Raw genomic sequence first — 26190 nt, forward strand, 5'->3', positions numbered from 1 at the left:
AATACAGAAGAGGGACAGATTTTTAAAAATCCTCAAAATGTTTTCATTTTACTTTCAAGAACTTACATTCCTTCAACAGTGTTTCGCAGGATAACAAGTTTTTAATGAGAATTTCATGACACTTCAGATGTCGTTCAGTTCATCCAAACAACTTCAAGGCTTTAGAGCTCTTAATGGCACACATAAAGCTTCTCGCCACAATGATGCGGACAAAGAAAGAGCAGGACTTAGGTTACAGTCCACAAATCAAAGGTATTGAGCTTGCAAATTAGTGCTTTGATGGATTGATTTGTAATTTAAGTGAGCAAACGGCTAGATGGACGAAGGTCAAACAGATGAAGCGCATTTTTTACTGTTAAAAAAATGCAAGAGACTGTCCCCTCGAGTAAGGGTCAAATAAGTTGCTAAAAATCAGAACACATCGAGCTCACAGGATACTTTTTGTTTTCTATGATATTTTCTTTCTAAATTGTACTAAAGCAGATGTTTCAAGAAGTCCTCAATTGGAAGCTCATATGGGCTTTTAATTCCTCTGTTTAAGCAATCCCAAAATGAGCTGTAGGACTCTGTCCACTTTAAAAGACAGATGAGACAGGCACACATGGCATTCAATTAGCTCGAGTCTTGTTTAGGGCTTTTTTTCCCTATTTACTCGAGTAAACTTTTCGCTGTGTTTTTATTTGCTGTTCAAAACTGTTTCCTAGGGGTTAAAATTTCAAGCTGGCAAGTCAATTTTCTTGGTTATCAATGTGCTGTCTTCTACAACATCTAAAGGATACCAATGCATTTTTTATGTACTTGTTCCCACAGCCACTAGTAGTTTTAAATGGTAACTACAGCGCATAATAACAGCTTTCGTTCTGGGATATGTCAAGCAAATACATGAGAAGCTTACTGAAGCTTCAATGGTGTCGTGAATTAGAAAGACAATCAATTTCAGAACTACTGTTGCAGTTCCTCTGAAACGTAGTAGCTCAGTGTAGTCGCAAATCATGACCGAGGCACAACGAACAGCAGGAGATGTGCTGATTCACTGTGAGACGGTTGAACTAGATATAAATACTGCAGAACAGCAATGTGATGATTTTAAAGCACAGATATTTGGAGCACTGTTTTAGCTCAAGCAAAACAGTGCTTAAGTTGTGTCAGAGAAACTGACACTGCTGGATTAAACAAGGTGTCCAAGAAAATCTCAAAGTAAAGAGATTTTTTGCAGGTTGCGTAACAACAAAAGTTTGGATTTTAGATATTGTGGAGCTGGTTCATCAAATACCAGCTGTATATTCAGTTTTCTTCCAGTTATAGGATGTCTTTCCAACATCTTCCATCTTCTAAATCCAGGCACCCCTGACAGCCTAAAACACACACTTTTTTTAAAATCTTGTAAGTTAGTGAGAGCATTTTAAAATCCTTATATTTCCGTTAAAGTTGACATACCGTTACCGTGTAGTTCTCACTCATTTGCCGACTTAATACGCTAGAAATTCAGGTGCGTAAAGTTATACAACCCCACAATAATTTATGATCTATTTTAATGCTGGACTGTTTTGTCTTTATTGGTTTTATTGCATGCAATTTCTCCCATTAACTCTTCTGCTGCAACAATAAATTTTCATGTTATCTCCATTCCAAATATACACAGGCATCAATGTGAAAATGAGAATTCATCTCTCAAACCTGCAGGCCTGTTCAAGTCAAGTTTTCATGTCTGTGAGAAAACAAATAATCTCCTCTGCACTGTTGAGAGACTAACTTTTCTATTTTTTATTTTTAACCTGTCATCTGTGATGTAGTATGCTAATATTCTTATTTTACAGTGTATGATAAAACTATAATAAACACTGTACGGGGTGATGATGGATGCTGCGTTGCAGGTTGCGACTCGCCAGTTTTTGCTTTTCCTCTGTGTGGCAGGCTGAGCTGAAGGGGTTTTCTTTGCTTCTCTCCCTCTCTTTCTCTTACAACTGAAGTTCGATTGGCCATAATTGGCTGCTGTTTGCAGCTAGGTATCGATCACCTTGAAAGACTCTCCATGCCATCCCTCCCTTCTTCCAACCTCCCAACGTTTCTCTCCCTCAGTCCCTTACTATGCCCCCTTTTCCAACCATTTCTCCCTCAGACCTGCCACTTTGATAAGCGTGGTGAATGGCGCGCCATCATCGGTACAGACTAAGCCTTGAATCAACAGGGGAGTGCAGATGCTCAGCAGTCTATTTACTACAGAGATGGTGGAGAATAGCAATGCTAGGAGATGAAAGCCATGTAGGCGAGAGATGGAGACAGGTGGAAGAGATGGAGCAGCCATCACGCGCCAAGACCCCTCTTAGACCTTACTGTTGCTGCTGCATAGCTTTTTTGTTTGTTTGTTTGTGTGGGTTGTTTTTAATTGATTTACTCAAGTGGAGTTATAAAGAATGCAGTGCATCATTAGTGACAGTCAGTGAGGAAAGAGATGGAAAGTAAAGGAAGATTAATGAAATTTTGTTTTTCATGAAGTCATTTCTGCGATGACTCAGCTGCTCTGAGAAGTGTCTACAGTTACTATCAAACACAAATATGAGGAATGTGAGTTACCAATGTGGATAAATGAGTTTCATATTTTCATACATTTTATGTATTTTTTGCACCGTATGCACAAGGTTTTGTGGTGAAAAGTGTTTGGATGCTACAGCCTGGAAAGACATTTTTAGAAATTTGAAGTTCAAACCTAGCAGCAGTAGGTAATGAGTGCACCTTCATACATTTCATTTGGGTTTGAGACTCCTGTCACATTTTGTTTCACTAATCATGCAGACGTTTGATTAGCCTCAACTCAAACTAAAAGTAAAGTGTGTACTCACATCGGCAATCCCAGCCTCCAGGATGCTGACCTTGGCTTCCTTCTCTAAAGACACCTTCTTCTGGACTACGGTAAGGAAAGAACAGAGAAAAAACCCCCACAATGATTAATTAACTGAAAAATGTCCAACAGTGTGTTTTTACAGAAAATAATAATGAACACTTTTCTAGCCCGTGGCAAAAACATCGTATATGAAAAAGTTTATAATGCTAAATCACCAAATCAGTGTTCATTTTTTAAACATCTTTTTGACAATGGCAACGGAACAAAACTGCAATAACTTTCAAACGTAACAACATCTATCGCACATTGTTCCTCCAAACAGGTAGGGTAGATTAACTTTAACATGTGATTAATCCTCGGTGTCCACAATAATGCATAATAGGCACCCATGTGTGTACAGTCATGACTATTAATCAATGCTACAAATTCTGCCAAACAAGCTATTAAACTCTGTGCTCAACTGGCTCACAAAAAATCAATGCTTCCTCTTTCCTCCTCCTTAACACATGACATATAAGCAAAACCAGAACATGATTTATAGAAATGCCTTGAAAATGCAGCTTGGTTAATTTACACATGATTGATAAAGATGCTTTGTAGAAACTATGGAAGCATCGTTGCATTATGAAGCACAAAGACATCAGAGAGATATAGAAAGTTTGTAAGAACAGCATTCACAAACAATCCTTCTGGTGTAGAGAAGAACAGAAGTCAGCTAGCCCTCCACCTTCCACACTCCCCCTCTCTGAAACTTTACTAGCTCTATCCTCCTCAAAACCAAGTCTTTCTTGGACTTTTGGACTCCATATAATACCTACACTACTTTACCTGATCTAGTCTGACAAGGCCTGTAATTGGCTTAACGCTACTGTCACGAACTACATTTTCTAAAGTCTAAAAAGAGAGGCCAGAGGAGGCACGGGAGTCTAGTGCCCACTCAGACCACTTGAACTGCAATATGCCAAAAAGGTTTTATGTGATGTATTTTATGTCCAGTAACAACAAAGTGTCCTTGGGGGAGACACCGAAACCCCTACTGACCCCCTAATGTGTGCCAAATGAAAAGCATTTAAAAAGAATAGAATAAAGTAGGCATAGAGGAAAGTTATGTATCAGTGGGTGGTTGTGGCTTGTGATGCCAAATATAAGTAAAAACGTGCTATATGCATACCAGTGAAACACGCCTAATTGAGCAGCTGGAACTGTTCTCCAGTGTTTTTTGTATTCGGATTGATGTCGTCAAGCGCTGCCTCTTTAGGCTTTTAAGTGTTTTAATTATCAGACACAAAAAGAGAATATTGATTCAGCCATAGCCATGACTGGTCTTTAAGGTTCACTGATTGCACACCATGAAATCTGACAACAGGAGAGGGGAAAGAAGGACCTCTTATGAGATCACAAAAACAATCCATGTCATCATTCACATTCTCAAACATAACAAGCTTATGCAGTAGCAAGCAGCCACCATAGGTGTTGAAAATTACAATGTGCACTTGGCAAGTGGTCATGGCTGTTTAGTGGAATATATCCTATTATAAAGCTTTGGTGAAAGTCCAATAGGAAGATTTTATCGCTCACATTCGCCTGTAACGCTAATTTTCTGCAGTTTCTTCTCATTCCAATATTTCTGAATATACTTTACTGCAACTATCCCATAAATTAAGCGAGTGCACGGTCTACAACGAAATGTGGATTTTGCCAGACAGGTCGTCATGGCGTTGGTGGTGATGTCACTGAGGTTATCGTAGGGTCTCTGCAGACACAATCATTTACCAAATTAGCCCCCCCCCCTCCCGCCAAAAAAAACAAAAAACAAAAAAAGAAAACCTTCCACAGGGCTCACGAATAAATTCTACCATTGCAGGTCCAAATGAGCTATTACTGTAGCATATCTTCACTTTATGAAATATGAATTTTTAACCCGACCTGCCGCCAGGCAAATATTAAAACAAATTTCCACACAAATAGAATTAAACCCTGCGCACAGCTCTTTTTTCATGAGCTTAAAGGGAAACAAATGGAGGGCTACAATTAAAATTCAGCAGAGCACATATTAAAGCCAGAACAGAAACGTTATGAAAAAAAGAAAGGATACGTAATTACATTCACTTCGCTTTGCATCTGAATACACCGGTGCAGTGAAAGAAAGCGAGTCTTCTTTGTTGACACACCAGGCAGATGAAGGATATGCAAATAGAGCCCCAGCTCTGCCACAGTCCAAATTCACCAGTGGCTTTAATAATTAGTCTTTCAATTCGTCATTCACTGGTCAATTTATGCCAGATGTTATGCAACCATAGATACTGACCTTAAACACCACAGTCCAAACGAGCAGCTCCTTCAAATGTATAAAGCCAAAATCAGTCACAGGTGGACACTTCCTTCTGTTTAATGTGAATGCCTTGGTTTCCATGTGGTATATGGAGGGGACTCGCTGTCACGCTGTAATAAAAAGACGCTGAAGGGTTAATGTTGTGGCTGACTGGTCCTTGTCCAGGCCCCAGACAAAGACGTATGAACACCTTGTCTGTGATAGCCAAGTGGGCCGACATGTCTTAATAGTGCTGTCAGCAGGGAGCAGCAGCAGCAGAGAGAAATAGAAGCTGAAGTGGCTGAATTGGTTTGTCAGTGGCGCCTGCTCTTATGCTCACTGAGGAGCATCTGAACAGACTTCTGGTTCGGCGTTAAAAACCGATGTCTCCATCAGACGTCGGTTGCAACTTGTTAGGATTCTTCAAACTCATCAACACCAACTCAGGTGTTTTCCATCACTTGTCAAAAGGTAAGACGCCTGTTGTGACATCCCAAAATGGGCAGAATTCTTGAATGGCTCAGCCTTCAGATAGAGTGTAGCAGTTGCACGAGATAATCTGTTAGTTTGCTCTTGGAAGCCACATGAATCGCATGAATTATTGATCTTCCCCTCGCAGGAAACATGACTTTTCAGTCTTTAAAGCTGTAACCACATGGCAGTTTTCCAAGGCTTTTAAGTGAACCTCTTGAACTGTCTAAAATACTTTAAAGGGACTGTTTGCATGTTTACTGAGAAAGAAGGTGTATTTCTCATTGCTGCAGAAAGTACCACGGTAAAACAATTTGGCATTGGTGTTGCTTGTGGCAAATGATTTTCAGAGAAAAGTAAATGTCTATTTGTGTTACTTTGCATGGAACAGGAGGGAAAACATGTAAAAAATGCATTATTCACTACATTTCACAGATAAAATCAGTTTTATTTGATTCCACCAAATGCCTTCAATCGTTTTGTTGATTTCATTTCTTTCTGAGGCTGCTGCTACTTTCTATGAGGGCAAGTTGTAGTGCTGCCAATGCACTGATTTGAACAAAATCTTTTAAAGGATTAATTAAGTTCAAATGAAACACAAGCAGAGATGGTAAACAGCAGGCAACTTTGGGACCAGACTCAGTGAAATAACTAAAGATGTTGTTGTCTAAAGTGCCTTTGGTAATTGGTGAGGCACAGCCTATTTGAGTTGCATCTGCAGGAAAGCGTCGGTGATGGGTTCTCTCACACACACACAAAGGCAGACACACAAACACTCATATTTAATTCCTCATACAGAATCAGGGTAAAAAGCCTGATATACACAAACAAACATGAAAGCACCCAACGTGATTTTGTTGGGACAGAATCAGAAATCTCTGCACCAACATGGCCACCCGTCTGGCTCCCTGGAGTGACTTGCATTGCGGCCAGCAAGCGTGACAACATCACAGGCGGCGAGCTTCTTTCTAATTAGTCGACAAGTCTTTGGACCTCCCAACACCGCGGCACCGCGGCCTCTCCGAAATGTAGCCAACAGCTATCCGGACCATCCACTCCTCTTCTCTCCTGCAGACTACAAATGACTCCAAGTCGGATGAGAGCACTGCTCGTGAACAAGCGAGCTGAGGTGCCTCATTTGTACCCCAGCGAGCGTTCTCTCCAAAACCCAAATTGGATCCATTTTTAAGAAGCTGCAATGGGCAAGGTGTCGTGATCAGAGCGACTGGCAACTTTTCTTTCAGCCAGACAGGCAGCACAGTGTGAAAATAAGATGTAATGTGACAAAATGGGACTGAAGCAGCGATGGACTGCAGACTAAGAGCAAGCTGAAGGGAAATGATCTATACTCAAATTATTCACTTTTTTCCATTTCAAGAATATTCCATCTTCCATTGTACCTCTCAGATACATTTGGACTGCAGGGAAAAATTGGGCCTGAAGGAAGTAACATGGAGCAAATCTCATTTTTACAACTGAGGCCCCTTTATTTTCCCTCCAAAACACACAGAGGCGCTTCATTTGTCACCGGTGCCACCCCCGTCCTGAATTTTGCTTTATGTTAACTCAATGTATCTGAGGCGCCTAAAGGGAAACGCAGCGAGTGCTGGGGATTCAGAAATGCTTCATTTTTCACTGTTGACAAAAGGGAAAGGCCCAGGCTGGCTCCACAAGTCCTGGACCAACAGAATAGATGCTTTTGCAGCACTGAGGGGTCCTTATTCCAACCACTAACCACCACCACCCCAAAGAAGCAAACCTCTATACCTCTCACTCACCCTCCTGGGTACATTTCAGAAGCTGTATAATGAGAAGAAAACAACAGCCATCCTTCAAAGGCACAGAAACCAGTGAAACGCCATCACTGCAGTGACACACTACAGGGGTGTAATCACATTAGTTCATCATGAGAGCAACAATCCCCGAGCAAATTAAAATATATTGCAGGCTGTTTGCTTTTTTCCCCTGTGTCCCTACAAGATCTGGTCCAAGGAGCACAACCATCAATTAATGTTGTGCAGGTAATAAAAAAGCCAGCTGCGATTAAGAATGTTGTGGTTAATGAGGATAGGACATGACATATACAGCGCAGACAGATATTTTACTGTAACAAATTATTTATTTTGCATATGTAAACTCCTTGGAGTTCTTCCTTATAATGTTTCTCTATTTTAAACTGCATTTTAACTTTTAACTTACAATAATGAAAAGTTTGTCCAAAAAATGTTTTGATCAAAAATGTCAAATTTGGTTTATGGGAAAGTAATTTTCAGGAGAGGGGGATTCTTCAAGTATAAAAGAAAGAAAGACTTTCTAAGAGCACAACAATGAATAAGATCTTTTAAGAGAGCATGAGATTTTAGCTGTTATCCCCTGGGTTTGAGATCTGGCAATCGTGAGGGCTGCAGCACTTTTATAGGCTACTTGTCAAACTATTAAGAGCCACTCTTGTGGCACATGAATCGGGGTGCTGTCATCTCAGAAGAGACCACTCTTATAAGGATAGAAATTCTTCATCACAGATGATAAAGGTGATTGCTCATAACATCTTTGAAATGATTTCCTTCTAAAACGAAGGAAGGTTGACTGCATAGCAAAATCGCTTCCACAGCATCAGAGAGCCTCTAAACTCCTCATCCTGGGGAGGGTCAAGGGTTCAGCTTTTCCTTTCATTTGTTACCAGACCATATCGATTTGGCATATCTTTGTCAAATGTAATAAATTGATGATTGTTGGGGTTTTTCTCTGTATGTATTACTGTAATAGAGTCTACCTTACAATAAAAAAAACAAAAAAACAATATAAAGCGCCTTGAGGCAACTGTTGTTGTGATTTGACGCAGTATAAATAAAATTGAATTGAAATTAATACATAATTTCATGCAGAACCTGTTCGTCCAACAAATAACTTGACCCAGCTGTGTGTGTATTTTTTTCTTGCAGTTTAGCGTTTTAAAGCAAATTTCTTCAGTTATGAAACGGTTACTGTTTCCTGTCTCCTTTCAGAATCAAATTTCATTTATTACGCGATAAATGCAGAGCAATTCAAATATTTTGGATCTGAACGCTTCATCTCATAATCGACCCTACAAGTCACCAGTAATTGTGTCAAAACAGATTTGCCTGTCGTTTTTTCAAAAGCATCTTAATTAGATATTGTTTCCCTCTCACTTGCATTAATTTGATTTCTGATATCAACTTTTCAGCCTTCAATCTGTTCCTTGTTGATCACCACCCCCAACTCCCCTAATTCTTGGTGTTATTGCCTGCAGTAATCTGGGATGCAGCATGGACCGGTGTGCTGTGTGAATGTGTGTTTGTGGGAACGTGAGTGTCAGATGAGGAGGGAGGGCTGCGTGAAAACAATGCCATTTGTAATTAAATTCAAAAGCAGGGGGCCGAAATGGCATCTCGGGCCACCTGGGGGATGAGAGACCATCGAGGGAGGATAGAAAGAAAGAATTGTAGACTGAGAGAAATGTGATAGACAGGAAAAAGAGAGGTGTAAGAAAGAGTAAAAGAGAGAGATAAAGAGCGGGTGAGGGAGGGGAAGGCCAAGAAGAAATAAGAGCTTACTGAAGAAGGCTCTGAAGGACGGAGTGATTAAAGACAGAAACTAAGAAAGAAGAAAGCAGGAATCATGGCAATAAATAAAGTTATGTAGATAAAGTCATCTAGTCACAATACAGGTGAACCTACTGAAGTTCAAATTGAGCATCCAAGTGGAGAAAGAAGGTGATTTTTGAATGTGGCATGGTTGTTTGTGTCTGATGGTTTGAGCCGAGTATTTCAGAAATTGATGATCTCAATTTCTCACATGACGTTTGGATGGTGGGGTCATAGTATATTTGAGTATTATTAGTGACCATAGCGATCCCTTTATGGCCACAGTGTACCCATCGTCTCCAGCACACCGTGTCATGAAGCTCAAAACATCTCAAACTGGCTTTTTAAACATGACGATGAATTCGCTGAATTGATGGGAGTCGGTCAACAAATCTGCAGCAACTGTTTGCGATATAGATGAAAATCTCTGAATAATCTTTCCAGCACCTATTAAATCTAAGACCCAGAGAATTAAGGAAGTCCTAGGTATACATAATAAAGTGGCCTATGTATATTAATCACTTCAGCTGCTGATATATTTTTTCTTTTCCCTCTGTTAAATCAAATTCCTTTAGGTAAGGAAAATAGGAAAGTGGCTTAATTGAACCATAAGGCTAATGTGCCACAAAATCAAATCAATTCTCCACAGAGCGGCAAAGTTTGAGTTCAGTGATTAAAATTGGGATTGATGGGGGTTTTTTTGTTTTGAACATTATGCTACAGATCTGTTTTTTGTTTTCCATGATATAAACTTAACATCACGAGTCCAGTCTCCAATATTGCTGGATATCTGACTGAACTCCAGGATTATAGATGCACATATACAGTATATTAACCATAATGTGTTTGTCTCGCTGGTTGCTGTGAACGGCATTCTCTGCTTTAATTGATGACATTTAGCTCCTCGCTTCTGCTCCGTTTGATTCATTCACATTTTAAAAGGCAGGTATTAAACACCTCTGTTACTTTACATAAACAATTCATTAAGCCGATATGACACCGGGGACCCCGGCAGGAAAACATATCCCAACCGCCCACAACAATTAATGACCTCACATCAGCCGACGCCTGACTGCAATGAGGCAGGAAGCCGTATTCCAATAACAAGAGCTCATTAGCGGATCACCACTCTCATACTATGAAACATAAACCCACATGAACTGGCTATTCTTTTTTATCATGTTACTGTTTGGTATTCATACAGCATACGTCCACCTTCCACTAGAGCGGTTGGAAAGTGTGTAAAAGAGGTTTTCTTTCTGAGAGGGAACTGTCATAAAAACTAATATTCCCAAAGTGGAGGTGACCTTTGAGAAATTGAGTCTTGAGTCATAAAACCCAATTCTGCACAAATGGAACTGACCTCCAGTATGTGGGAGAAAAAAATGAAATAAAACCCTGTTCGGGCTTCAAAATTGTGACGACAAACTGAATTTGTGCAAATTTGTGCCACCGTTCTCTGCTTATTCTGAAACCACTTCTCCATCAGAGCCATGATTCAAACTTTTGTTCAAATTCTAATCCCAGTTTTTTAGTTTAGTTTTTTAGTTTTCCCATGTTCCTTATGTTGCCAGCTTGTATGCATCAGAACTGTTTGTGAGAAGGTCAAAGAGCTTTTTGTGAACCAGCGCTCTTCACACAATTTATACTGTTTCATTGTTTCATTTCAAGCTAAAATATCTTGTATTAAGTGAAAAAATCTGCCAATGGAACAGGTAAGAGCTTACTGAAATGTTGCCCTTTAGCTGATTGTGTCTTATTTTAAGTGTAATGAGATAATTTTGACTAGAAATAAGACAAATATACTTGGTAAGATTTTGAGTTTTTGCAGTGTAAACATCAAGCACTCGATTTTCATGCTCTACCCAGTTATTTCTGCTATTTTCATGTAAAAAAAACACAAACAAAAAAGCCAACAGCAATATTACAAATTAGGCCATGTGAAAAAGTTAACTGTTATTCCCAAATTTTCACCCTTTTACACTCTTTCATTTTTCGTTTTGTCTTTGATGGAGAGGCTTTTGATTTTCATCATGGTTGGCATGATGTCATTACTCTAGCTTGGGTAGTTTTGGTGCCAACCCTGATCAGATAAGTCATCCTGAAGACAGGGATGCCAGATCAGTCAAAGCTCTTATGGGTTGTTTTCAAATTTGGCAAGTCTTTGCTTTAATTTAGTTTGAAGACTTCTTAGTTTGTACCTCTAAATTCTTCTCATTCTCCTACTCTTCCCATGACTCTTTCTTCATAATTCCTGAAGGGCGATCACGCTGAAGATGCTTGGGCATGACTTAAAGCCATCAGATTATAATCCAGGAGACATCACAACAGGATCATTTCCCAAAATGTGGAGTAGTCGAGTAGACATAAATTGAAATGCATCATGTCTAAAAAGACCATCGGAATTAATGTAAGTCTACTCTAATAGTGTTGTGACTGTTTTAAGACTTAGACGTTAGAAGAAAAAGAATGAGGAGCTTTCATATGTAACATATGTTTAATATTATGAGAGGCTATCCTTTAACTCAAACCATGATGTATTCCTTAATGTAACAGCAAAGGTTTTAAATGTGACCAGGAACACTCAAACCATTAGAATAAACACTAGTATAAAACAAATAGCTAGTGAGAATGCGGTGCTTCCTCCCCTCTGCTCTTTTAGCATTCTTCTTCCTCCTTCAATCTCTCACTTTCCTCCCTCTGTCCTCAGTGCTCACTTCTGTCTTCCTGCCACCCCTGTTATCCTCTCCCTACCCTCCCCCCTCTGAAGCAAAGTGCTTTCTGGGGGGTGTTTATAGGGCTGATAAGTGGCAGATGACAATCGCTTGGCAAGGCCAGAGATAGGGCTGCCAGTACCTTGGCTGCCATCTATCAAACCTCCCACAGAGTGCCAGGCTTTACGCAGCTGTGGAGGGAGGGAGGGTGGTCATGAAAGGTAAGAGCTCTCGATCTTCAGAAACAGGAGGACGTCCCTGACAGACCGCCCAACATGCACTGGCTAGTGGCAGTAAATAATGCTTACTGTTTGCTTTAGATGTCTTAATGCATGCTCAATAATCCAGGTAAGGAAATCCTGGAAAGTTAAATCTGTTCATCTGGCCGCAGGAGGAAACTTCCATCACACATACAAGTGACTTCTAGTTCTGCACAGTTAAGCATCACGAGGACCGCTGTGAATTACATCGAGAAACATCCTCTGGCTAAGGGGATGGCACAACACAGACGACCCACCTCGTTGGGCCACGAGTCTGTCGTCTATCTACACCTACGGGCTAGTGGCCACTGTTTCAGTGATGAGGATGTGCACATCCTCATGTGAGAGGAGCAAGGAGTCCAGGAGGGCATTTATGTGAAAAGAGAAAAACCGTTGTTAAATTGAGGGACCTAAGAGTAGATCTTTCAGCACCTTGTGGAAGGGTGTGGTTAGTGGCTCGGCTGCAGGGGAGGGGTGGAGCAGCGGGTTTAGGGTGTAGTGTCTGGGGAGGTGAGACATCACAGCTGGTAAACATTAATAATCATACCTTCCCTGTTTTAGTAGCAGAGAGGAGGAGAAGCGCCAGCAGAAGTAGCAAGAGGAAGGAGCTGTCAAGCAACGAGAAGCCGAAAAGCTGCTCGCCAAAGCACAACAGCTCACTGCTGAGGGTGGGTCATTCCTGCCACACCCCTTTTTCACCTCTGATTAATGGTGAAGGCAGTTTGCATATTTACGATCATAAAACTGAGCTTGTGACTCATTGTTAAGAAATAATGCCAGTTCTGATCATTATGCAGCTGCACTGTTTATAAGGCTGGGAAAACCTGCAGTCAGCTGAGACCAAAGATGTCAGTTTTTACATGAAACTGACTTCTATGTAAAATTACAGGAAAAAAAAATTGGAGTCTTTGCTGGGCTGATTCTGTCTTCAGCTCATACTAATCATAAAAAGACCAATAACAATCTTTTCAAACAGCTCTTAGAAACAACTCAGAGTAAATAAGCGTAGCTTCACAAAACTGTTTTTTGTTGGGTTTTATTAAGACAGCCTGCAAAAGTTGGTGTGAAGCTCTGAAAAACAAATGAGCGGGTTATTGGTTCAACCACAACCACTGTTAGTTTAAATAAAAAGTAGAACACATTCATAAAAAAGATTTTTGTTCACTTCTGTATCAAACACATAAACCTTTTTAAAAGAATTTAAATAAATAATTAAATTTCACTTATGTTGTTTACCAAAGCCGAACAATGAAATGACTGTAATCGTGTTATTTTTCCCAGCAATGCTTTGCATCACTGTTTCATTCTCAGTAATTACATTGCCGCCTGCTCAAAGTTTTATTACTGCACTACATAAAAATAGTTTCGCGACTTAAAACTTAAACATTAATACTTTTGAGAAAATTTATAATGCGTTGTCAAGTTAGTAGCCATCGTTCTTGCAAAAACGATATTACCAGGTAAGAGCAAATAAGAAGCAGAAGAGGAGGGAGAGAGGCTCCACTTACTGACAAATGGACAAATGGTTTACTGACAAAAAAATTGACATGGAAAGCCAACACTTAACGCCTCCCTCCTCCATCACTCTGATGGATGACCTTTACAGTACATATGAGTCATCTTCTGGGCAGACTGGGTGAGAGAGCACGTTAGAGATTGAGAGGGAGAGAGCAGACGGTGGTGGTGCTGGCAAGCAAACCACTTGCCGTCTGATCACCAGGTGCTGTAGCACGGGCTGCCTCAGACAGTGCAATGGCATATGACGAAGTGGGAAAGGAAGAGGTTGACATGGGAAAGCATAAAAACTGTGACTGTATAACTTTTCTGAACCTCAGATTGCCATTTGGTTTCCTGAATTTAATAAAGGCAAACTTTTCCTGTTATTCACCCACAATGTCTGACGATAAAATTTCAGCATAACACCTCATTAGTCCAAGATTTCAACTTTATTTCAGCTTGCTTCAGCTGTAACACAAAGACTGTTGACTGCCACCAGAATCACTCATCTCCCGTGAATTGGATGGTCTGATCTTCAGTTCATCTTCACTTCGTTCACACTTGGGATATGCAAAAAATCTGATCTGCTGGGCTGCATGCACATCAACCACAGAGCATGTCAGCGCCAAGAGTACAGGCCTTCATGTGACCATCAAATCTGGAGTGACAACTGGCACACAGACCACCTTGCAAACCTTAAAAACTGAGCCAAGACACAGTTCCTGGCATCTTCTCTTTCAGGGTTTCTTGCAATAATTCTGTTGTATGTCTCGCTGTTAAGGCTACCCGTCTTCTCTTCACCTTTGTTTGTTGTGCACTGTCTTTGCTTCTCATCCGTACATTCAATGTGAAGCATCTTGCAGCAAACCTTTCAGTCACTGCAGTGAAATCAAACAATTGTATATGTGCTCCAAATCAACACTTCACTTAGTTGTGAGATCTGTTTTTCTCTCTCTCTTGTTTGGTCTGTAAGCATGTGTATGAACATCAGTTAGGCTTGTTTGAAAAGACAAATAGCCACTCAGAACATGCTTTAGAGTTTAAACACTAAGTGGAATAAAAGTAGGTTTTTACAACCATGATAAACAAAAAATAGATTTCAAATTTACCAGTAAAATTTTAAGATAACAGGTGATGTTTGAAAGGCTTTTTCTTCTTTTTTCCTCTTTCTTATACTGATCTCTCTGTGTGGCATTGTAAGTGCCCACATATATACAGTATGCATATAGTGATCGGGCTTGTGTGTGTTCCCCAAGTAGCCTGCTGGCACTGTGACGGAGCCAAGGCCAGTCTGCTGGGCAGTCAGGCGGCGGGGGCTCTCGCAGGGGAGTCGCACGGTTTTTTTCTTGTCCTGAAACTCAACTTAGAGGGAATATCCTCCATTATCACTGGAGGGAGGACAAGCAGTCCAAATACTAAAGGAGAAAACCTTGAGCTTTCAATCGCTTTTCCCGCCTCCTCACTTCGCCTGTACAACAATGTATTCAAGGGACCGCAGATGCTCGAGGTTGCTCATCTTATTCATGCTGTGGCTGTTCTGGCTGGATGTGTGTTGACTGGAAGCCATGACAGAGAGTACAAAACTGTTGCTTTTGTGTAGAAAGTATTTAGCAAAAGTGACCCTGGTGCAGACAGCTGAAACGACTGAACGAGGGAGCAATCGCTGTTTATCTATCAAAGTTATTGAAAGGGACAAGGCACTGAATTTAACATTTCTGAAGTAACTGAAACCCCTTAAACAACAACTGTTAAAGCAAAGAACCAGACCAGGTATTCAATCACATCAGGGGATATTGATGCATTCGCTTCTTTGGAAATAGGTTTCTTATTTTACAGTTTTCAAGAAACACTAGCTGCACTACAAAATACATTTATTCAGATACAAATGACAAAGTTGTGTAAAATAAAAGCTTTTAAGGTTCATATTTTATTTCAAAACATCTACATCTACATCAAACTTTGCATAATGAAAGACAACAATGCTAACCAAATGCTACAACTGACTAAACACATGACTTTAAGCCCTTTCAGTTTTTTTCAGGAGCTGGCATTTAAACATATTTTAAGAAATTAGGTACAGTGTGCAACACATTCAAAAGTTGTTTATAATGGCATTGGTTTAAAACAACAAAATAAAAACTTAAACCAGCTGTCTTTGCAAGTCAATCATAGAGCTTGTGCAGTAAGTTCACGGACAGATGGACGGATGCATGGATGGACTTTTCGACCAAAAACATGTGACTGAATGAATCAGCTGGGAGGTACTTTCACCTAAAGTGACACATGCCTGTTTTAGTGTGTAGGGGTTTTTAGTACAGCTGAAGCTCAGAAAACAGCTTGACCTCACAGACTGCAGAGATCTAGACTTTACAAAATCCACAATCTATTACCACTGTACGATATATTGCCACTCACTTCAATTTGCTTAACATAGTTCTTCAGCTGGAGTTCGGCAAAAAGAACTTGCAAAAGAAGATGAAACTGCTGTAACACAGCAGAGAGGAAAATGATAATGCACGGTAGCAGGCGTTTTCACTACGTACAAGGATTTAATGACCAAAATCCTCTTTTTTTATCAACCATAACAGTCACATCAGCCTGACAACAAATTCCTCACATATTCTTTTGACCTTGTGAGCAAATACATCAAAGGACATTTACAAAAACCGGGTAACAAAAAGAATGACTTCACTTCTACAAACATATCTACGGGTAGCAGCCTGCACTGAAATGTCCACATCAGACAAGCCACAGAGAAGGATGGCACATTCCAGTATGGAGTTAGCCTCGGGGCACAGCGGCCTGATGGGTAACTGTACGATAAGACAGGCTGCTATGTCAAGAAGTTATCCTTGGCAAACAAGCCATCTTGTCCTGTGGCTCCTAATTACAATCCAGGTGGGACGAAAATCTGGTGAAGTGATAAAATTTAGAGAAATGACAGCAACCACTGATACTTGTAATATCAGGATATCTGATGGAGATTAAAAGTTTGCTGTTGTCTGCTGCCACACTATTTCTGCTTTCCTGTACTTTAATAATAGCAATATTACAGATATTATCTTAATTATTAAGGATATTAGTATTATCGGTACACTTGCTGAGTGAGGATAGCTCATTTGGAAAAGAACCAGATGACTTTGAGCAGAAACAAGCAAAGGTGGGAGGGAGGTGTTGGGAAAGGAGACAGAATGCTGGCAGTACCCCTCAGGAACCTGAGCAGGAGGGTTTAGATTGTAAATAAAGGGCGGCCTCCGGCATACATAACAAAAGAAACAAAACAGCAAGCAAAAAACACACACAGAAGCAATAAAAACAAAAAAGCCTGGGCTTTTTGCCACACTAGCAGACTTTAAAACAAAAAAACAGAGATGTGACCTGTGGGTAAACTGGCATTAGGCTGCTAGCGCCCACTCAGAAGCTACATATGTGGGACAGATTCACAGGATAAGAAGGAGATATCGCTCCTCCCTGGGGGCTCCGGTGTATCAAGGCCTGCCTTTTACCTGCAGGGCCAAGCAATTTCTAATGTACTGAGTGTCAACAACAGGATGAAGGAGTTCACTATCATTAATGACTTTTCTATTTGGAAGAAAAACAGATATGCAGGTGGAAGCTGTTTGCAGTATACTGATGTATTTAGAGCAAAAGGGGCTTAGTTTACTTTGAAAGTCTGCATTATTTCTCTCTATCGATCTGTTTATACACTTATTCTATACACGTCTATACATCTATACATGTATGTATAGTAAGTCAACACTGCACACGCAAGCCTTCCTTTCAAATAAACTTGTCTAACTTTTGCTTATACCTGAGATTTGACCTTTTGAAATGTAACTGACATTTTTTCCGATTACATTTTGCCTCAAGCCTGAGAGAAGTCAAGTGGGTGAGCCAGCCAAAACACAATCACTACGGCATCTTTCTAATTTCCAGTATAATCACGATTGGGATGATACATTTTCTCCAAATATCTGGGGGACTCAGATGGCAGAGCGGGTCATCCACCAACCGCAAGATCAGTTGATTGATCCCCGACTGGTCCGCATGCCTTGGGCAAGATACTCAACCCTGAGTTGTCACCGTGCATCAATTGGAGTGTGTATGTGTGTGAATGTTAGAAAGCACTTAGATTCATATAACTCTTTTATCCATGGCTATGTGTTACAGATTTACTGGGTAAATCAGACTTGTAATAGAAAGTGCTTTGAGTGCTCAATTGATTAGAAATACATAAATACCGCCTCGTCTTAAAGATAGCAACATTTATTCCTAAATATATAAACTTTTTAGTCTTTTATCATAACTGACATGCACATACATGAAGTTTGGATAAACCGAGGAATAATTATCCTACAGATTCTCAGAAGTCAGGACAGCTCAAGAATTTGTACCTTGATTTCAATGTGACATTCGGTACTGTCTAAATCACATCACTTGCAGAGGTTTTGTGTGAATGTGTTGGAAGGAATTATCCCAGACTGTGCCTGTCCTCTGCTGCTTTTTCAGCTACTGTTTGATACCCGAGAAGCTTCTGGTTTCAATCTGCCCTTCGGCGAGCAAGTCCCCTTATGTGATTTGACACTGAGCTGTGTGCATGAGATCTGCTTTGTCCTACACGCACTCACACACATACGAGCGTGTCAAAGCCATAAAGAAACAAAAATGCACACAGATACACACGCACATAAAGGCTTTGAACACGGACGCATACTGGTGTACAGTCTAAAAGACGAGCAGAAACACCATCGAGCAGTAAAGAACGTTCACACAGATTTGCACGCACAAAAACATATTGATGTGAACAGAAACGCACCATGGATCCTATTTTTAAATGTACAGATCTGGCATATAAAGTGCTCAGACTGATATGTAGTGCTGGATTTTCTTCCTGTCTGATCACACAGAGGCTTGGGCAAATTGTGTAAGACTGTAAACAACAAGTTGTCTGAAAGTCTAAATTGCTCGTTTTTCTTGACCTACGGGGCCTTTTTTATTTTACTGATTTCATTACGTTCCCAGACCTCAGCCACAGCCATGCAAAGTGTTCTGTTTCCAAAACCGATGAACCAAAGTTACAAAAATAAATAAAAGTAAAGTTGAGTTTGTACTTTGGTATTAATTTTTTTATACATTTCAATTATTTTCATATTATTTATGCTGTTTTAAGCATTTATTGCCAAACCTTTCATGTTTAAATGGGCTGTACTTTAACAGCTGCATTTTTTAAATTGCTTGTATTTACTGGAATAAAAAAAAAAAATCCCTACAAACACAGGTAGGCATCAGTTTAACTGTCAGTCATCCTGCTTCTGCATCCCAAGCATCTCATTTTTATTCATATGGCTCTGTATACCGTGTGATTTCTCTGAAGCGGTTTGTGTGTGTGTGTGTGTGTGTGTGTGTGTGTGTGTGTGTGTGTGTGTGTGTTAGACAGAGGGAGAGATCAGGTTTGAAAGTCGGACACAGATCTGGCGGCCAAGGTGACCTCATTACCGACATTTGTTCCGCTTGTCGCTGCAAATCACACACCGTGTCCGTCAAGACACACCAAACGCCACGCGACCATCAGTAACCTGCCCATCTCCATGGCAGGGGAGCACAGAGCTGATGCCTGCTGATCCGTGACCCCAGAGAAAATCGACAATATCGCATTCACATTCAGAAGGAGTCTGAGAAAATCTGAGGGTCTCTCTGGCTGGACAAGTGCGACGGAGTAAACGTAAAAGTGACCCAGCGGCTGACCTCATTTAACGGGTTTGATTTCAGGGCATGAAAGGGAAGTTGATGTAGCATGCAGGCAGTTCCACCCTGACCTCCTGACTTCTAAAACGTCTGCTGGGCAGAATATCGATATGACCTGTGCAACAACTTGCAGACAGTTTATGATTGTATCAGGATGCTGTTGAATTGTCATCAGAGGTGTCAGCATTACACTGTCTGGGACCAGGATGATAACTCAACTTGATAACTGCAACTATAAACTTATCCTTTTCACTTAGGTCTCATAGTTCAAGACTGCACAGCGTTATTATTTGAGTGCAGTTAATAAAAAGGGGTTTATGGTAAATACAGAAAACCAGAAATAGCTGCAGATATTTCTTTCTGCACAAAAAAAATCCTAGGATCACTTGGGCTAAAGTATCTTGGGGTAGAGTGAGGTTGGGGTGGTATGGGCATCGGACTAGAATTTCTCATGTATACTTTCTAGGTAAGATGTCTCAGGCATTTTCAACCTGGAGAAGACCCAGGACATGCTGGAGAGACTATACTTCTTGATTGGCTTAGACTACTGACCGTGTGACCCAGAATAGTGGTGGGAAATGGATAGACGGATCTATTGGAGAGCTCATCTGGGTCATATAGTCTGTAAAGTCCAATATCTGAAGAAACTCAGGTTATGGCAGAGGGAAAATATCTGTATTGTGGGTTATGCTTTTTCATTTTTTTTGACAAGGGTGACAGGGTAATGATATAGTTTAACAAGTTATATAGTTATGCTGGCAAGTTTAGTTTAATACTGCATTTTTGCACAATGGTAAGCTGCAGTAGAGGCAATCCCCACCTCTCTTTGTGCGTGTCTGTTTGTGTGTGTGTGGCTGATGGAGGCGGCTGGTGATGGCAGCAGCCAGTTAACTGGTGAACATATCTGTCTTGGCAGAGCCATTATGCAGGACTTGGTCCCATGCCAGCCGGCAGTGGAGCAAAAGACCGAGTGTGTGTTACGAATGCGAATGTGTGTTACTGAGCGTGACTGTGTGTGTGTGTGCGCACATTCCTACTCGTGTTCACTGGGCTGCTTAAAAGACAGAAAGCCACAATCTGAGCAGTAAAAAAGTGTGTGCCTGTGTGTTTGCATGCATCTCTCTGTATCTTATCAGGAAGTGTGTATGAGTGTGTGTGTTGGATAGCTCTCTCTATCAACAGCTGGTAGTCAGGGAAGCGATGGCCTGGCCACGCGTCTGGAGGAATGCGCTTTGGTGGCAGATCCAAGTATCTGTCTTTCACACACACACACACACACACACACGCACGCATGCACGCACGCACGCACGCACACACGCTGCCTACTTGCTCCAGCTGATGCTGATGCTGTATGGCTGATGCTGGATATTTCATTGGTTTCTGGAGAGGATTTTATCTTCCCTTTCTTCTCTCTGCTGTAGAACTGCAGTCAGATTACTGAAAGATTACATGTAAAGTACAGGAGCTGAACTGCCAAGACTGGCAGTTTAACTCCTACCAATACTCAGACACACAGAAACGCATAGAAACCACAGTGTTTGCTGAATGACTTGCTTCCCTCAGTCTAACTATTCTTTGATTCCCCATTTCTTTTACAACTGTTGACCATCACTGTTCAATACCACCCTATGCTGACAATAAGATGTTAAGAAAACTTTGGTTTAGTCCTAACTCCCTTAATGGCCTAACCTTTCACCAAGGTCTGTGAAGCATCTTAGAAATTGTTCAGTTTACAAAATCAAGCTTCTTTTATCAGCTTTACAATTTAAACAGCTCTCGTTCTTCAGCGGAGGCCACATGAAGGCCAGTGCAGACTCAAGTTTGGTAACGTATTAAAAAAACAAAAAAACCAAGAAAAACTCTGGGTATGCCATTAACATTTAAAATAAGCTGGAATACAAATTGAGATGTGTCCAGTGTTTCTATGACAGTTAATGCTTTTAAAAGAGAGTGATTTAACTGGCAAAGAGACTGACTCACCCACCTACATATCCACCAATTTAATCATTCAGTTTGTCATGTTTTAATGGATTACGGGGTTGATAAAAATCCTGATAATTGCTTGTCATCAAACAAGTAATACCACTTTATATAATAACTTTCCTTCAGCAAAACTAAAAATCTATAGCCATGCTTGAAGGTCTGTGACACTGTAATTATCATTGCACCTCAAATTACACCACTAATTGTTGGACACACATAAAATGTTAAGTTCGTCTACATCAGAGACTCAGGTCTGCATTTTCAAACTTTACGTTTGGCTTTAACACGGTCGTGTTAATGTTAGTATTATAGTTTGTGCATTGTAAACCTGCTAATCTTGTTAATGTGTTGTATGTTTCTAAGCACTGGAATATGGCTAACACAAGGAAGTCAAAAATATGTATAGATACAGTAAATAGACTGCATCAATACAGTCTAATGGAAAGTATTTTGCATTCCCTGCTTTCTAGTTGGATACATTTTAGTGTGAGTTATGACTTCCTGAAACCATCCTCATTTCTAATAATCAAAACCAAACTCTAACAGCACAAGTGATGGTAGCATTGGAAACACACAGATTCTGAATTGTGTTATGAACGACTGTTCCTACAACACCTTCCCCGTCAGCTGCACCGCTTTACTTATGAGATGAAAGGATAGCAATCGTCCTTCGTCAGACTGAATAACAGAACTACAATGGGCAGAATGAACATTTTCATTGAACAACGAGGAAAAGCAATATTTTTATCTATTAATCCATGGCCAAACACTGCAGCTCAAATCAGACTTAAAATCAATACGTAAAGATATATAAGCTCACGAATACTGACATTAGTTGTGAGTTGATTGACGTTACTCTCGTGTCAAGACGACCTGTACTGTCATTGTTTATAGTCTGACTACGAACACAGAGACATTTTTAAAAAGCTTCAGAATGCAGCTTTTCCAGTGCCTTCCTCTTTTGTTCCTCTTGGTGGACCATTTAGCTGCATGCAGCCAAAACCCAATCAAACTCAATAAGCTAGCAGAACTCAGACTTCAAGCAGATTGCAAACACAAACCAGCAAATCTATGGTATCTTGTTTCTTTCTTACAGATTATATGTTGATTTTGAATGTGCATTAACTCTTCACTAACTGTCAATGAAGGAAAGCAAAATTAGACATCTATATTGGTACATGGTAAATCCTCCATGCTTCAAATACCTGATTATATTCTGAGTATATTTAACTGTATTTAATTCAATTCATAGGACAAAATTACAGCAGTTGCCTCAGATAAATACCCTACAAAATACAGAGAAAAAGCAACAACCCAGTGTGAGGAAGCATTTGGCGACAGTGGGAAGGAAAAACTCCCTTTTAACAGGAAGAAACCTCCATTCTGTAAATTTAGGATTTTTAGACTTTACAGACTGGGAAACTGGCTCTGTGATAATGGTAATGCTGTCACGGCCTGGAGGATCAGCAGGTCGCTGATCAGCAGTTTCTGCTTCTCTCTCGCGCGCGCGCGCTCTCTCACTCTCTCGCCGAACTCATTGCGGTTTCACGCCCTCGGCCCACGCCCCTCGGAGGAAGAAACACCTGAGCCTCAATAGTGTGGCCAGCATTTAAGCCAGGGAGCGACGGCTGTTCGTCGCTGGATCGTTGTGTGACTTGCGTCAGTGAAGTCAAGCCTCAGCAAGTATTTTTCCGTATCATAGTGTTTTTTGTATTAACGAGCATTTCTTTGTGTGCAGACTCTCTGGACTGTTTTCCTTTGTGCTTCCCGAGTGACGAGTGTCAAAGAGAGAGACTGGATTCGTGTGTGGATTGTTTGGAGAGAATCGAGAGCTTTCCCCTGGATTTCCCCAGAGCCCTGTCCCCTCACCTGTTGCATATAGCACTCCCCCACACCTTTTTGTATATACACCTTTTGGACATTGTAAATAAATTCTCTTGTGTGCATCTCACCCCGGAGTCCTGCGTGTGAGTCCACCACGTCAACCGTAACAAATGCAGTGTTTGAGGTGCTATATGGCTCATTGTTCAACCTGAGTGGCTCAATATTTTGAAGTATAATTACATAATATAATCATTGTGACATTACGTTTCTCCCAAAATGTACATCTCACATAATTTTGGAGAATTAACATGATCTTTTTGACCAAAGCCATGTTTTGGGGGGTTTCCTTCTTGGAGCCAAAAGTGACAACATTTGAACAAGATGATGGGCATGGGTAAAAATGAGGAAATCCAACTTTTTGGATCTGACTAACAACAAAATCTTCAGTTCCACACACTTAACTCATTAACTCATCTAAAAGCTGTAATCCTGTACTTTCATAGATAAACTGTATGCTTCTGAGCTCATTTACATTAAAAAAATATTATAAAGCTCTGTTAGTCTCTTTACATGTAATACATGGCAATGCATAACACATAATACGAAAAAATGAACCATCAAGAGTAGAGTCATGTGATCCTGTCCTGACACTATCTAGAGATTGAACCCCTTCACCGTGACAGAGTATTCTATACAAAATGAGCTGAATCTCAAACAAGTCATGAGTCTATTCAATATTCATGCTTAGAAACAAGGCAGCAGCCTATTAAGGCGAGCTTCAAACGAAGCCGCTTATCTTTTTAATTAGGCCGCAGGTTGAGAGCGAACGATATTGCACTCTGAGCTGATGTATATGTAATGTGGAAAAGTATTGATTGTGGGGAGAAGTCGACGAGGGGGCCCATTCAAGGTTCTAGCTCCGTGAACTGTTCAATACCGGCGCTAATAAATAATATCAAAGGCAAAACCTGGCTAAAGGTGGACGAGATGAAATCTCTTTATAATGCAAAGCCCAGGGGGAGAAGAGAGAAGAGAGGATAGGAGGGATGGCAGATATTTCTTTTCGCAGGCAGCCAGGGCGACAGGATATTGCACAGAGTGTGCAGCTGAAGAAACAAATAACCCGTCTTTCATCAATAGCAGATTAAAACACAGACAGAAAAGGGGATAGAAAAACATTCCTAATTATATTTTCTGGAGTTGGTGTTTTTTCCCGACTGTTTTGACACAGCTAATATGCTTTTCCTTAAACCCCCCCTCACCTCTCTTCACACACACACACACACACACACACATTAAAAAAAACAACCCCAAACCAGCATCATCACCCTCCACCTCGCCAGGTTATCTAGGTCTAATAGGCAATATAAGAAGCTATTTGCACTTCAAGGTGCTAATGCAACACTTTCCTCAATCTTATTACCGTCAATGTGATTTTCTCACCTGTGTGTTGACAAGTAGAATTAGACAAAGTGTTTGGACACCAATATTGCCAACATCAAACAACCCCCTTCAAACCCGAGTTTCTAGGCAAGTTAGCACCCTGACCTTTGCCGGTCTATTACATTGTTGACTTTACTGCAGGAAGCTGCTTGTCACAAGTGTAATTTAACAGATGCAAATCAGTCTGTTGTGCGCAGTAAAGCATTGCTTTTTTCTAGCAGCAGTTTGTTTTGTTTTGTTTTTTTTATTTTTACACTTTGGACATTAATCAGTTTTAACGTGCTAAACGATGCAACATATTCACAGTTATTTCACAATACATGTCCTCATATTTGGCAGGAAGAACCAGCATTCAGTATGTGTAGTACAAAAAGGTAGATAGAATTACATCACTGTAAAACTATAGCTCACTTTCAATAACTTTAATAACTCATTTAGACTGATTTAAAAAAAAAAAAACAAACCCTAAAATAAACAAAGAGATTTGGGCATTTACAAGTTTAAAAATAAAGACACACATGAATGACTGTTTCAAGCAAACTGAATATGTGTTGAATACGTATTTTTTCTTGCCTTCACCGTTTATGGGGAAACTTGTTATAACCACAATTAAAACCTACAAAGGTAACAAAAAGAGACTTCTATGGGATTTTAAAACAGTTTGAACGATGACAGCACCAATATTTTTGCTTTATTTTGCATTGATTTTATGGATTTGCCATTTCTTTGATATTAAATTATTATTACTATTTCATATTCATTTACGATTTGTTGTGTCTGAGCTTGTTCTCTTCTTTATATTTTCTTCTCTTTTTCTCCAGTTTATACATAATTTTTGTCACTCTGACAAGCAAACGTAACCCTTTTTAATTTTCCTGATATACTATGCACATTAACACGGCGTGAGCAAAGCAGTTAAGGTTACAACGCAAACACAGAGAGCATTGTTGTTGATTTTATGATGAATTAATAGTTATAGTGTAAAGTAGTGGAGAGGATAGAAAACTAGCTAGCTGGTGTGGCTCACTTTTCTACTAAGCAGCTAAAAGCTAAGTAAGCTAAACAAAGGTTAGCCAGAGTTGACAGCTCTGTCACTGTCCTAATTTTTTTGCTAGCAGACAGAATTGACTACAAAGCCCTGAATTCATGTCCAGTGTAAATAGGATTTATTAAGTTACAAATACTTTACTTACTGTAAAGATATTTTTGCAATGGGTCAATGTGTGTGCATGTGTGTCTTTGTGTGTCTGTGTGTTATTAGTTGCCCGTCGCCACTGGTGCTCTGGGACTCCCACCCCTTTTGCCCCATCTAGGGCCTCCATCCTTCTACAGCTGGGATGGGCGTGCAGATATCGCCAAGACTCGTGGCCTTGGTACTCCGTGGTCTTCAGTAATCTTGGGGGCTGTGGATGGCCTGGTTTTCTCAGATCCATCTCTGTCTGCCTCTGGCTCCTGGGGGGTGTCACTGTGGCTTCCCACCCTCATTTTCAAGTTC

The 26190-nt window shown here is 40.4% G+C and overlaps 1 protein-coding gene across 2 annotated transcripts in view; it reads right to left on the reverse strand.

The window, feature by feature from the left end:
• The window catches only part of LOC100697792 (receptor-type tyrosine-protein phosphatase N2), a 208867-nt gene that overhangs the window by 93036 nt on the left and 89641 nt on the right, over positions 1-26190 (reverse strand). For both annotated transcript variants that reach the window (XM_005476816.4, XM_013272749.3), the window contains exon 12: positions 2841-2905. In XM_005476816.4, coding sequence (XP_005476873.1) covers positions 2841-2905 — 65 coding nt within the window. The remainder of the gene's footprint in view (positions 1-2840; positions 2906-26190) is intronic.

This window comes from Oreochromis niloticus, linkage group LG18 (assembly GCF_001858045.2).
Source record: "Oreochromis niloticus isolate F11D_XX linkage group LG18, O_niloticus_UMD_NMBU, whole genome shotgun sequence".
Lineage (NCBI taxonomy): Eukaryota > Metazoa > Chordata > Actinopteri > Cichliformes > Cichlidae > Oreochromis > Oreochromis niloticus.